The sequence below is a fragment of the Carlito syrichta genome, unplaced genomic scaffold, assembly GCF_000164805.1.
Source record: "Carlito syrichta isolate Samal-C Ts95f unplaced genomic scaffold, Tarsius_syrichta-2.0.1 Scaffold309091, whole genome shotgun sequence".
In the NCBI taxonomy this organism is placed as follows: Eukaryota; Metazoa; Chordata; class Mammalia; order Primates; family Tarsiidae; genus Carlito; species Carlito syrichta.
Window position 1 is genome coordinate 359,914 of NW_007253187.1, and position 13,043 is coordinate 372,956.

The 13,043-nt window shown below is 51.6% G+C and overlaps 3 protein-coding genes across 5 annotated transcripts in view; all 3 read left to right on the forward strand.

Annotated features, from left to right (window-relative positions):
• SPAG5 (sperm associated antigen 5) overlaps nt 1-3,499 on the forward strand; it is a 31,489-nt gene extending 27,990 nt beyond the window's left edge. Inside the window, exons 16-24 of the mRNA XM_008066703.1 lie at nt 356-467; nt 626-712; nt 976-1,096; nt 1,209-1,320; nt 1,711-1,791; nt 1,957-2,112; nt 2,192-2,266; nt 3,002-3,082; nt 3,296-3,499. Coding sequence (XP_008064894.1) covers nt 356-467; nt 626-712; nt 976-1,096; nt 1,209-1,320; nt 1,711-1,791; nt 1,957-2,112; nt 2,192-2,266; nt 3,002-3,082; nt 3,296-3,367 — 897 coding nt within the window. The 3' untranslated portion in view covers nt 3,368-3,499. The remainder of the gene's footprint in view (nt 1-355; nt 468-625; nt 713-975; nt 1,097-1,208; nt 1,321-1,710; nt 1,792-1,956; nt 2,113-2,191; nt 2,267-3,001; nt 3,083-3,295) is intronic.
• A 711-nt stretch (nt 3,500-4,210) lies between these two features.
• ALDOC (aldolase, fructose-bisphosphate C) lies at nt 4,211-7,965 on the forward strand. Its single transcript, XM_021716920.1, has 9 exons — nt 4,211-4,304; nt 5,582-5,657; nt 5,743-5,954; nt 6,066-6,120; nt 6,215-6,375; nt 6,489-6,572; nt 6,816-6,990; nt 7,124-7,323; nt 7,453-7,965. The coding sequence occupies exons 3-9, from the start codon at nt 5,748-5,750 to the stop codon at nt 7,546-7,548; spliced, it is 978 nt and encodes a 325-aa protein (XP_021572595.1). The 5' UTR covers nt 4,211-4,304; nt 5,582-5,657; nt 5,743-5,747; the 3' UTR covers nt 7,549-7,965.
• A 2,271-nt stretch (nt 7,966-10,236) lies between these two features.
• Nucleotides 10,237-13,043, forward strand: part of PIGS (phosphatidylinositol glycan anchor biosynthesis class S) — a 20,100-nt gene continuing 17,293 nt past the window's right edge. Inside the window, exons 1-3 of one of the 3 annotated variants that reach the window (XM_008066705.2) lie at nt 10,237-10,318; nt 10,597-10,736; nt 10,822-10,933. In XM_008066705.2, the coding sequence (XP_008064896.1) occupies nt 10,285-10,318; nt 10,597-10,736; nt 10,822-10,933 (286 nt within the window). In that variant the 5' untranslated portion in view covers nt 10,237-10,284. Of the gene's footprint in view, nt 10,737-10,821; nt 10,934-13,043 lie in introns of all 3 variants that reach the window. The other 2 variants (XM_021716918.1, XM_021716917.1) reach the window with 2 other exon arrangements.

The window sequence follows — 13,043 nt, forward strand, 5'->3', positions numbered from 1 at the left end:
GAACTACAGGTGTGCGCTACCACGCCCGGCTGATTTTTTGATTTATTGTAGAGATGAAGTGTTGCTGCCCAGGCGGGTCATGAACCCGCGGGCTCAGGCAATCCACTCACCTCAGCCTCCCAAAGGCGCGAGATTACAGGCTGAGCCACCGAGCCCGGCTATATTAAAATATTGTTTTAATGGGAGAGACTTAAGAATATAAACAATTTTAAGGGAAGCTAGTGATGGAGGAGTTGAAGATAGAGAAGTGAGGTAGAACAGCATTCTCGAGAAGATGGCTAGGAGTACGTGGGAACTCAGGAAATCACTAATCCTTAACAGCAGTTGATATTTTTTTCTTCTCCTTTGCTCTTAGACTGAACAAGAGACCCTTCTGCTAAGCACAGCCTGTGCTTCCATCCAGGAATATCCTCTGCCCAATGACAGCACCTTCTTGGGAAGCATCTTGACCGCAGTGACAGATGAAGGTTAAAGACCCTGGGATTTAGGGGTGGGAAAGTTGTGACCTTGCTCCCATTATCTTCAGGAGCCTATCATTAGGCCTATCTCTCCCTGCCTTCCACTGTGGCAGACCTCTGACTGGGTTGCCAAAGGGACTCTCTCTCACGGTTGGTTTTTGTTTTAGAGCCAGAATTAGCTCCTGTGCCCTTGCTTGGAAGTGACAAGAGTGCTTTCACCCGAGTAGCATCAATGATTTCCCTTCAGCCTACAGGTTAGGACGGGCTCCAGGGATCCTGCCTCATTTCTAGAAAATCTGGTGGTAATGAGTAAAGACAAAAGCAGTGAGAAGTGCTTTGCTCTAAAAACCTCAATTCTACTTGGGCTCATTTTATCTCTGTCTTTTGGGATCTGTAATGTTCCGGACATTCAAATCCTGTGGGTGGGTAATGCAAAAGAGTTGTGGAATGATGGCTATACACTCCTTCCTTCCAGGGCTAGAGCACCATATCTCTATCTAGGGACTTTCTCTTTCAGAGACCCCAGGCATAGAGAAGCGCCTGGCAGAAATGACTGCTGTGACTCTTGAGCTTCAGAGTGTTTGTTCCCTGCTGCAAGAGTCTAAAGAAGAAGCCATTAGCACTCTGCAGCAAAAAATGTGAGTGGGATGAAGTCTTGGTGACAGAGGGAGAGTGAGACAGGCTCTTATGTTAGGAACCCAGCTGGACCCTGAGAGAACAGAAATGATGCTGAATTCTTCCCTCCCCTAGTTGTGATCTGCAGGCTAGGCTGCAGGCCCAGGAAGAAGAGCATCAAGAAGCCCAGAAGGCAAAGGAAGCAGACATAGAGAAGCTGAATCAGGCCTTGTGCTTGCGCTACAAGGTGAAGGAGGGGCCTGGAAGTGGGGCGTTGAACTGGGGCAGCTCTATTGGCCTACTGGGAGCCACTGTCTCTCTAGGAATCTGGGTGGTGGGGGTTTTCCAACCACTGCCCTAATTTTGCCCTTCCTGGGGTCAGACAGTGCACATATTTGGGAATCAGCTATGGGCTGACCTATCTTCCCAGGCAGACCCAGGGAAGAACAGGCAGTTCCAGAGAAGTCAAGAACTCTCCCAACACTGAAATGTGCCTTACCTGACTAAGCCTTTGGAGTGGTATCAACTGGTCCCACCTGGGCTGAGCATGGGTCAGGTACTCTCTCCTATCTTTTGAGAAGGGCTGAGAAGAAGCCAGCTCACTTTCAGTGTCTTCTCACCTCCCTTTCCCTCAAAGAATGAAAAGGAGCTCCAGGAAGTGATACAGCAGCAGAACAAGAAGCTACTAGAGAAGATAGACAAGAGTGGCGAGCTCAGGGTACGTTCATTGTGATGCCTAGGCCTTTGTCTTCTGTGTCACTAGTATCCAGGATCCCAAATACAAGAAATGGATACCTTGGTTTACCTTTGTTCACCACATGGGATGAGAAGGATAGAAAGAACCTTTTTGGGCTATTGGATACATGTCCATTCTCATTCCCAGAGCCTTAAAGAGGAGGTGGCCCAACTCACCCGCTCATTTCGGCGTGCGGAGACAGAGAATAAAGTGCTCCAGGAGACCTTGGCAGGCCAGCTGGATCCCAGCTGCCAGCCCATGGCCACTAACTGGATTGAGGAGAAAGTGTTGCTCTCCCAGGAGGTGACTCAGAATTAACAGAGGAGCTGGGCAGCTGGTGGGAACCCAGGCTGTGCCCCTACTGATCTGCACATATCTATAGGTAGACAAGCTGAGGATTATGTTCCTGGAGAAGAAAAATGAGAAGGAAAAACTTATGATCAAGTTCCAGAGCCAGGTAAGATTTTCCATGCTGTTCCAGGGCCATTTGCTACCATCACTAGCAAATGTCCTGCCATATTTCTCCTAACAACTATGCTGTTCCTTTAAGCATAGGACTTTTTTTTTTTGAGTTGGAGTCTCACTCTGTCACCCAGACTGGAGTGCAGTGGCCGCTTCTGGCCACCGCAGCCTCCACCCGCTGGGCTCCGGTGATCCTTCCGCCTCAGCCTTCTGAGTAGCTGGAATTACAGGCATGCGCTACCACGCCCGGCTGATTTTTTGATTTATTGTAGAGATGAGGTCTCGCTGCCCAGGTGGGTCTCGAACCCGCGGGCTCAGGCAATCCACTCACCTCAGCCTCCCAAAGGCACAGGATTACAGGCTGAGCCACCGAGCCTGGTGCTATTTTGTTTTAATTTCTTTCTTTTTTTTTTTTTGAGTTGGAGTCTCACTCGGTCGCCCAGACTGGAGTGCAGTGGCCGCTCTCGAACACTGTGGCCTCGACCTGCTCGGCTCTGGCGATCCTTCCGCCTCAGCCTTCCAAGTAGCTGGAACTACAGGCGCGCGCTACCACGCCCGGCTAATTTTTTGATTTATTGTAGAGATGAGGTCTCACCAAGTTGCCCAGGCGGGTCTTGAACCCTCAGGCTCAGGCAATCCACTCACCTCAGTCTCCCAAAGCGCGGGATTACAGGCTGAGCCACCGAGACCGGCTTAAGCATAGGACTTTTGAAATCTATTTCCTTTCTAGAGAAACATCTTAGAGGAGAACCTTCGGCTCTCTGAGAAGGAGTTAAAAAAACTAGATGACATTGTTCAGCATATTTATAAGGTAAAGGAGGGAGGGAGTTGATATAACTAAAGTACTGGGTACAAGGCCTGGTCCCAGGAGGTACCAATGAGCATAGCTCTGGTTCCCTGCCTGTGCTGAGAGTTGGGTCTGACTCTGGCTTCTATCCTCTAACTCAGTGGCTGCTTCCTGGGGCTAGGAATCTTGTGCCTTGGCCTTGTGGTCCTGAGCTGCTTTTTATGCTTCTCTTCCCAGACTCTGCTGTCCATCCCAGAGGTGGTGAGGGGTTGCAAGGAACTACAAGGATTGCTGGAATTTCTGAGTTAATAAACGGAAAGCTGGAATTTGCTTCACCCTTTTTTTTTTGACAGTACCCCCTTAGCCCAACATCAAGACCAGTTGGCACAGGCCCAATTATGTTTAATATTATTTAAATAAAGTGTTTTTAAATGTGTTTCTTCAAGCTCACTGAATCTTATTTTCTAGATTGGAGGAGGGGTGGATGAGGTCAGAGAAGAGGCAGCTTTGCCCTCCTGCCTGGGGACCCTTCACAGATCCCTCTTCCTCCTGTTACACCCAAAGCCAAGGCTGTTGGTCCTTCCTCCCTTCTCTTGCTTCCCCCAAGACTCTGGGCACTGGACTGCTTGTTCCCTGGCTCACTGCCTGGAGGAAACAGAAAAGGCTTCATTCTGTTACTTTCCCCATCCCCCTGGGTTGGGGGTAGGCCATGCTAAATATGGGAGTGAGGACAGAGAAGCTCAGTTCATTACTCCCTACCCTGAACTCTGGCACCTTGATGATGCCTCTGTCCCACCTATCCAGCCTAAGTGAAGACCACTTACGTGACTGTCTTCAACAGACCAAGTTTAATTCCCAACATCCAGCAAGTACCCAGCACAGGATAAGGGCGATTGTGGCAGAAATGAGCGCGAGGCCATTTTCTACCTCCGGGCCCTGGCGGCAGGGATCCACGAGGTGGGAGGAGCACAACCCATAACAGCCTCCGAGGTCCCGGCAAGGGACTCACTCCACCTCGCCGCCCCGCCTCTGAGGGCGTGGCCTTGCCCGGGACACCAGTCCTGCGGAAGGGGCGTGGCCCTAGCGGGGAGGTGCCGGCCCCCCCCGGGGGGGGGGGAGTCACGTATCTCTGCGGCATCCGCAGCCTCATTTACCCGAGCGAGCCGGGGCTGGAGCCGCAGCTGTTGCCGACCGACCGGAGCCCGAGCTGCGCCTGTGGCTGCTGCTGCCAACTGGCTGCGCACAGGTAAGGCCCTGGCGAGGCGGGAGCCACTCAGCTGCTCTACTTCCTCTCCTTGGCTCTTCCCCTGCCACCCTTGTCCTGCTCCCTGGAGCCCCTGGATGTGCCTTTTCGGCTTTTAACATCCTCGCTAGTTTCTATCCACTTGACACCCCATGGCTCAGCCTCTTCCACTCCATCTCTTCCTCCTAGCTCTCTCATCTAGACCTCAACTTTGCCAAGTCCAAATCTTCCACTGTCTGCTGGATTTTTCCTTGGGGTCAGCCTCTCCCACCCAGACCATTTTCCCAGCCTACTCCCTCTCCTAGGCTAGGTTCCCTCTTGAATGTAGGTCCCCCCCTCTGACTGGTTATTCTGCATTACCATCATCTCTCCCAAGTCTCCTCCCTTTCTCAGGCTCTCTACTCACTCCTATTAACCTTATCCTCTGTCCCATCTCCCCTCTGGGTGTCTGAGTTGTGGGGAATTGAAGTGCTCCTGATTCCAATCCCTCCCTCCACCCAGATGAAGTGCTCCGGGCATGGAGATGATTTGGTAGTGTCTCTTCCCCCAGTCTTCGCATACTAACTTAGCTGACCTGCTTTCCCTTCCTACTAACACTCACCCTAAGTAGGGCCAACCTCTGGCACTGGAGTGGGGAGTAGGCAACAGGCACAGGCAGTCCGATTTCGAGTACAAAAAAGAAGCTGTGGACTGGTATTTGTGCCACTCCTACTCCCTGCCTGTTTCCCTCCTCCCAACATTTTCCCCTAGAAGTGAAGGGAAAGAGGTAGCAATAAGTACTTTTGCCCCATCTTGAAGCCTTAGGAGAAAGTACACTTTCTCTAGGGATCCTGTTGGAGATGACAAAAGGGAAGTTGGAAAGGCCAAGGCTTATGCCTACCTCAAGAAGGGGCCAAGTTCAGTGAAAGAAGGGTTGGCATCCTCAATGGGCTGCAGATTCATAAGAAGACCTGTAGCTTCAGGTCTCCTCACCTCCCTACCCCCACCTTGCCTCTTTCCCCAGGGTTGGGAAGGGCGCCCACCAGGGACAAAAGGAGATGTGGGAACTGGCTAAGCCTGCTAGCTGTCAGAGGGCTTGGTGCCACTTTGATGCCCAGGACTCATGCCAAGAACTGCTGCTCTGTTCCCAGCCCCATGCTCGGTGGGGAAGGCCATTTGGCCCATCTGTCCAGGAAAGGCAGCAGAGGAGGTAGTGAGTGAGGTCTGGCTTTTGTATCTTGTTTCTGCTTCAGGCAATTATCACCATGCCCCACTCATACCCAGCCCTTTCTGCTGAGCAGAAGAAGGAGTTGTCTGACATTGCCCTCCGGATTGTGGCCCCAGGCAAAGGCATTCTGGCCGCAGATGAGTCTGTAGGTAGGTGGGAGTCTGTGGCCAGGTGGGGTAGAGGTGGCTAGGGAGCTGTGAGATGTTCTTGCTGCCTTTCTTTATTTGCCCCCAGGCAGCATGGCCAAGCGACTGAGCCAAATTGGGGTGGAAAACACAGAGGAGAACCGCCGGCAGTACCGCCAGGTCCTGTTCAGTGCTGATGACCGTGTGAAGAAGTGCATTGGAGGTGTCATCTTCTTCCATGAGACACTCTACCAGAAAGATGATAATGGTGTTCCCTTTGTCCGTACCATCCAGGATAAGGGCATCGTCGTGGGCATTAAGGTGCAGCCTCTGGCTCTGAATGGGGACTGGCTGTGGAAATAGGCTTGTAGAGAAGGGGTGGCAAGGGGAATCCTGCCTGGGTTCAGCCATCTGCCTGTGTTTCCCCTACAGGTTGACAAGGGTGTAGTGCCTCTAGCCGGGACTGATGGAGAAACCACGACTCAAGGTATAGGGTGGTTGGGCTCAGGACCATAGAGATGTTAGGTGGTTGTTGTTGGCAAAAGAAGGACAGAATGATGAGGCTGGCACTATGTTTGCAGGGCTGGATGGGCTCTCGGAACGCTGTGCCCAGTACAAAAAGGATGGTGCTGACTTTGCCAAATGGCGCTGTGTGCTGAAAATCAGTGAGCGCACACCCTCAGCACTTGCCATTCTGGAGAATGCCAACGTGCTGGCCCGCTATGCCAGCATCTGCCAGCAGGTGTGTGTGTTGGGATGGTCAGATGGGTGCCTTGTGCCTGGTGGGGAGAGGGTTACAGGTCTTTCTGCCATTTCCTCACTGCCCCTCCCAAGCTACTCTGCTCTTGCCTGCAGAATGGCATTGTACCTATTGTGGAACCTGAGATCCTGCCTGATGGAGACCATGATCTCAAACGTTGCCAGTATGTTACAGAGAAGGTGAGTCTCTGGCACAGACACATACCATGGGGACAGTCTGGCAGGGGAGTTTGTTCCCCAAAGCCCCCAGCTTAGATCCAGGCACACTTCCCTTACTGCTCTTTTGCTTGATCCCAGAACACGCCTGTGAGTCTGAGTCTATACTGAGCCCTTATGGTCGGTGCCCACCCACTCCTAGACAGAGAGCGTCAAGCAATAAACAGTGGGGGCCCAGGCCCTTAGTAAATCTCCTCTGACTCTCAGGTCCTGGCTGCTGTGTACAAGGCTCTGAGTGACCACCACGTGTACCTAGAGGGGACCCTGCTCAAGCCCAACATGGTCACTCCTGGCCATGCCTGTCCCATCAAGTACAGCCCAGAGGAGATCGCCATGGCCACTGTCACTGCCCTGCGTCGCACTGTGCCCCCAGCTGTCCCAGGTACTACTCTGCTCCCTAACCTGCTTCTACCCCTAAAGCCCATCCTCAGGTTCTTCTTATGGCCTTCAGGGATTCCCTACCCTGGAAAAATAGGGAATGACCAATCAATTTATTTTTCTCTTCTCCACCCTAGGAGTGACTTTTCTGTCTGGAGGTCAGAGTGAAGAGGAGGCATCACTCAACCTCAATGCCATCAACCGCTGCCCACTTCCCCGGCCCTGGGCTCTCACCTTCTCTTATGGGCGTGCCCTGCAGGCCTCTGCACTCAATGCCTGGCGAGGGCAACAGGACAATGCTACGGCTGCCACTGAGGAGTTCATCAAGCGGGCTGAGGTTGGAAGCTAGAAGTGGTGGTGGGCAGGGGAGTAGCACCCAGAGGCTACAGACTGGGCAGGGTTTGGCACCTGTGGGCAGCTCACCTTGCTACCTGCCTGCCCATCCCACCCCCCTTCCCTTTTGTAGGTGAATGGACTTGCAGCCCAGGGCAAGTATGAAGGCAGCGGAGAAGATGGTGGAGCGGCGGTCCAGTCCCTCTACATTGCCAACCATGCCTACTGAGTATCCACTCCACATTACAGCCCTTGCCTCAGCTGGCCTCCTGTACCCACTTTTGCTTGTAGTCATGACCAGGGCCAAATAGTCATGCAGAGCAGACGTGCTTCCATCCAGTACCAAGTCAGCTTCTTTGTCTCTCCTCTTTTCCCCTTTCCTATTGCTGCACCTGGGACCATAGGATGGGAAGATAGGGAGACCCTCATGACTGAGGGCAGGAGAACTTGTTAGAAGTCAAAGTAGGATGCCTGGGTCTCCCCTCCCTGCCTCTGCCAGCTTCCACAATTTCCCCATGATGGGGTAGCTTCTCCTCTGGCTCTCCTTCTTGCCTGCCCTCTCTCCTGGGATCAGAGGGTAGTACAGAAGCCTTGACTCATGCCTTGAGTACATATCACATAGCAAATAAATGGTAGCAAAACAGGCTACTTTGTCTGTCTGTCATAACATCAGATTCCCACCTCCCAGTTTCTCTCTCTGCTAATTCTGTCTCAAGGTCCTGTGACCCTGGAGGTGGGAGGGTGGGATTTGAGTTTTACTGGGCTTCAAGTTTTGGGAAGAAGAACACACTCAGTCACCATCTGCATCTCTTGCCTGTTTATGTCCAAGGCTGGAGAGAGTCAGTGAGAAAGGCTGCAAGTCTTCCAGGGACTGCCACATTAGTGGCACTAGGCTGCAGCTACAAGAGGATGGCATGAGGCAAGACTTGGGCAACTCTTTTTTTTTTTTTTTTTTTTGAGTTGGAGTCTCACTCTGTCACCCAGACTGGAGTGCAGCGGCCGCTCCTGGCCACCGCAGCCTCGACCTACTGGGCTCCGGCGATCCTTCCGCCTCAGCCTTCCGAGTAGCCGGAATTACAGGCATGTGCTACCACAACCGGCTGATTTTTTGATTTATTGTAGAGATGAGGTCTCACCAAGTTGCTCAGGCGGGTCTCGAACCCGCGGGCTCAGGCCATCCACTCACCTCAGCCTCCCAAAGGCGCGGGATTACAGGCTGAGCCACCGAGCCGGGCTTGGGCAACTCTTGAAGGCAGATTTTGCACAAGGCTCAAAGCAGCAGGACAAGCTGGGATGAGAATGGGTGGGAGGGTGGGTGTCTCACATTTCAGCGCGTTGAGCCCTGCTGGGACCTGACGCGGTCCACTAGGGGGAGCCACACCAGGAGAAGCCAGAACCTGGGCTTCTGCCCAAGGAGGAAAATCCCTAAAGCTCTGTGGGCCCAGGGCTGAGCAGGGGGAGGCTACCAAGGACTGTGGCCCATTCTCATTGGGGATAGAGAGGGCACAGAGGGGGTCTTTTTGAAGGTCTGGGTAAGGGCAGACGGCCTCCTGCTGAACTTTGGCCGATGGGCTGGGATTTGAGTTAGGCTGAGAACCTGCGTCTATCTGAGCAGATAAAAAGATGAGAGAACAAGCTGGGTGTGTTCTGTGTGAACTGGGGAGGCCACTAATGCTCCATCCTGTGTGGCCTGACCTTATAATAACAAAGATAGCTAACACTTATATAGCACTTTCTAGCCAGGCCCTGTCCTAATCACTTTATATGTAATAACACATTTACTACAAGTCTGTAAAGTAGGTACTGTTATTATCCCTATTTTAATATGAGGAAACAGGCACCTCTCAAGATCGCTCAGATAATAAGTGATGAAGCCAGGATTTGAACTAAAGTGACTAGGATCCAGTTTTTTATTTTTTTTTCTTAAATCGGAGTCTCTGTCACCTAGGCTGGAGTGCAGCAACACACTCACAGCCACCTCAGCCTCGACCTGCTGTGCTCTGGCGATCCTTCCGCCTCAGCCTTACAAGCAGCTGGAACTACAGGCACGCGCTACCCTAATTTTTTATTTATTGTAGAGACGGGAGCTCGCCAAGTTGCCCAGGTTGGTCTCGAACCCGCGGGCTCAGGCAATCCACTTGCCTCGGTCTCCCAAAGTGCTGGGATTACAGGCTGAACCACCGAGCCCGGCTTTTTTCTTTCTCTTTCTTTTTTTTTTGTCAGGGTTTTGCTCTGTCATTCGGGATGCCATGCAGTGCAATGGGCTCAAGAGATCCTGCCTTCTCGCTGAATTGTCAAGATTTCTTTTTTTTTTTTGAGTTGGATTTATCGTAGAGATGAGGTCTTGCCAAATTGTCCAGGCTGGTCTCGAACCCGAGGACTCGGGCAATCCTCTCACCTCGACCTCCCCAGGTGCTGGGATTATAGGCGTGAGCCACCGTGCCCGGCCAATTGTCAAGATTTCTAAGTGAAGTATCCTGAGCTTTCTAAATTGGAAATGAATTAAAATGAACTTTAAAATAGTGAGAGAGCATATTATGTTTAAAAGCACTAGCTTGCTTTCTCCATGTTTGAGGCTTGAGGAGAGGGCGCCTGGAAGAGGAGCGCTAATGATAAACAGGATGATAATAGTTTGAGGCCTTTCTGTGTGCCAGCCTCTTTATACGAACGGCCTCATTTAAGTAAATATCTCAATTTCAGATGAGACGGCGAACCTCAGAGGGGCCCGTGGTTGCCCAACTAGTATTTAACAGGGAACCGGGAGACTTCCCGCGGGACCCCTCAACTGCCAGGGTAACCTTTCAAACTCCCAGCGAGGAACTAGCGGACACCGCCTACGGGTCTAGAGTGCCGCCCGCGATTGGCCCTGGTCGCCGGCGTAGTCCCGCCCCCTCGTTGCGGGTTTCCGATTGGGGGAGGCGTCCGCAGCTCCGCCCCTCGGCGGCCAGAGCATCCGGAAACGAGCATGGCGGCCGCCGGGGCCGCGGCTACAGACCTAGGTGCGGTGGGCTACGGGCGGGGGCCTGCAGCTCGCAGATTGGGAGGGAGGAATGCGTGGGTGGGGATTGTGCTGTGCGAGAGGTCCTGCGGACTGAGGGTCGGGGGCCGCTTCAGACGGGATCCCTTCAGATTTGGGCTGGGTCCCCTCGCACAGGGATGCTTACGAACGCGGGCCGAGGGCCTCTGGGTGCCGGTTGCCTGGGTTTCTCCGCGTCGGGCGTGGGGCGGGCGCCAGTGTCCGTTTCCAGCGCCTCAGTCGGTCCCCCCGTAACCCCAGAGGTGGTCCGGGGCAAGCGTGCCGCCCTCTTCTTCGCTGCGGTGGCCATCGTGCTGGGGCTGCCGCTCTGGTGGAAGACCACGGAGACCTACCGAGCCTCGTTGCCTTACTCCGAAATCAGTGAGCTGAATGCCCTCCAGGTGAGACTGTCGTGGGGTAGGGTCAGGGGACGGCCCATCGGCGAGATGGAGACCCGACCGATGGCCCTAATGTTCCTTCCCGCAGCTCCGGCTCAGAGTGCCCGTCACTGTTGTGTTTACCCGGGAGTCTGTGCCCCTGGACGACCAGGAGAAGCTGCCTTTCACCGTCGTGCGTGAGAGAGAGATTCCTCTGAAATGTGAGTTCCTGGAGAATCGGGGCTGTCTTTCCGCCCAGAGTTTAGTCCAGAGTTGGGTTGGGTGGCAGGTGCATGGGTATACCATAAAGGTAGTTTAAAACTTATCATTAAAAGACCTTCCTGAATGAATACTGTGTTTGGTTAGAACAAAGCTAGCTTTAAATTAAGTGTTTATCATTAAGGTGGCAATTTTATTCTTAGGAGTTGATGCTTATCAGGGTATAGGAGAGGAGATGGGATATAGTGAAAAGAATGTAGAGTTTGAAATTATTATTATTATTATTTTTTGAGTTGTAGTCTCACTCTTGTCGCCCAGACTGGAGTGCAGCAGCATGCTCACAGCCACTGCAACCTCCACCTGCGGTACTTAGGTGACCCTTCCGCCTCAGGCTTCCAAGTAGCTGGAACAACAGATGCACGCCACCACGTCCGGCTAGTTTTTGGTGTGTGCATGATTTATTGTAGAGACAAGGTCTCACCAAGTTGCCCAGGCTGGTCTCGAACCCATGGGCTCAGGTAATCCTCTGGCCTTGGCCTCCCAAAGTGCTGGGATTACAGGCTAAGCCACCACACCCAGCCGAGTTTGAAATTAAATTGAATTTGTATATAGATCCTATTCAGTTGACTATTAAACACTTTATTGAGTGTTACACATTTTTCTTAGGTACCAGGAATTTAGAAATTAGTAAACAATAATGGTTTCAAGAAGTTATTAGTCAGGTAGAGAAGAAAGACACTTAGATAAAATAAATTACAATAGAAGTATACAAGAAACAAGGATTGCACTTAAGACAGAGCATTAACTGGGAGAAAAAAAGGCAAAAGAAATTTTGAGAGATAAAACTTGTAACTCAGATTTATAAAGGATATGTAGGAATTCAGGTTAAATTGAGAGGGGGAGGGAATTTCACACAGAGTGAATAGGCGAGCCAGTAAAAAGATAGCTAATAGTTGTTGCTCACTGTGTGCCAGAAACTAGATGAAGTACTTTACACATGTTGCCTCATTTAATCCTTTTTTTTTTTTTAAGTTGGAGTCTCACTCTGTCACCCATACTGGAGGCAGTGGCCGGGAGCGGCCACTGCAGCCTCGACCTGCTGGGCTCTGGCAATCCTTCCGCCTCAGCCTTCCAAGTAGCTGGAACTACAGGTGTGCGCTACCACGCCCGGCTAATTTTTGTTTTATTGTAGAGATGAGGTCTTGCCAAGTTGCCCAGGCGGGTCTTGAACCCACGGGCTCAGGCAATTCACTCACCTCAGTCTCCCAAAGCATGGAATTACAGGCTGAGCCACAAGCCCGGCTATTTAATCCTTTTTAACTTTATATTCCCCATTTTATAAAAGAAGAAACTGAGACTTTGTTTATTTTGTCCCAGATCACACAGCTAGTAAGAGGTGGAGCTGAGATTTAATCCAGGCCTGACTGATTCCAGTATTCAAGCTTTTAACCAACAAGCTATACTCCTGTATAACAGCATGAAGGGGTAAATCAACATGTTGGGAACCTATGAGCAGTTTTACCTACTGGAATGTGAAGTGAAAGACTGGGGGTAACTGGAAATGTGAGCTGAAACTTTTTACTTTCTAGCTCTTTAACTATTTTTTTAAAAAAATTGCTGGACTCGGTGGCTCAGCCTGTAATCCCGCGCTTTTGGGAGGCTGAGGTGAGTGGATTGCCTGAGCCCGCGGGTTCGAGACCCGCCTGAGCAGTGAGACTTCATTTCTACAGTAAATCAAAAAATCAGCCGGGCGTGGTAGCGCATGCCTGTAATTCCGGCTACTTTGAAGGCTAAGGCGGAAGGATCGCCGGAGCCCAGCAGGTTGAGGCTGCGGTGGCCGGGAGCGGCCACTGCACTCCAGTCTGGGCGACAGAGTGAGACTCCAACTCAAAAAAAAAATTGACTGGGCACAGTGGTACATACCTGTAATCTCAGCACTTTGGGAGCCTGAAGCAAGAGGATCATTCGAGACCAGGAGTTCAAGACCAGCATGGGCAACATAGTGAGACCCCTGTCTCTATTTTTAAAAATAATCATATTTCATATGGTTCAGCCTGATATACATACACATACTTTTTGTTTTCCTATCTTTTTTTTTTTTTTTTTTTTGGT

What these genes read in the sequence shown, in the direction of transcription:
- ALDOC (XM_021716920.1), top strand. Translation starts at nt 5,748, where the DNA reads ATGGCCAAGCGACTGAGCCAAATTGGGGTGGAAAACACAGAGGAGAAC. An exon ending in TGTGCCCCCAGCTGTCCCAG is followed by an intron (nt 6,991 to 7,123) that starts GTACTACTCTGC and finishes TCTCCACCCTAG; the next exon opens with GAGTGACTTTTCTGTCTGGA. An exon ending in AGTTCATCAAGCGGGCTGAG is followed by an intron (nt 7,324 to 7,452) that starts GTTGGAAGCTAG and finishes TCCCTTTTGTAG; the next exon opens with GTGAATGGACTTGCAGCCCA.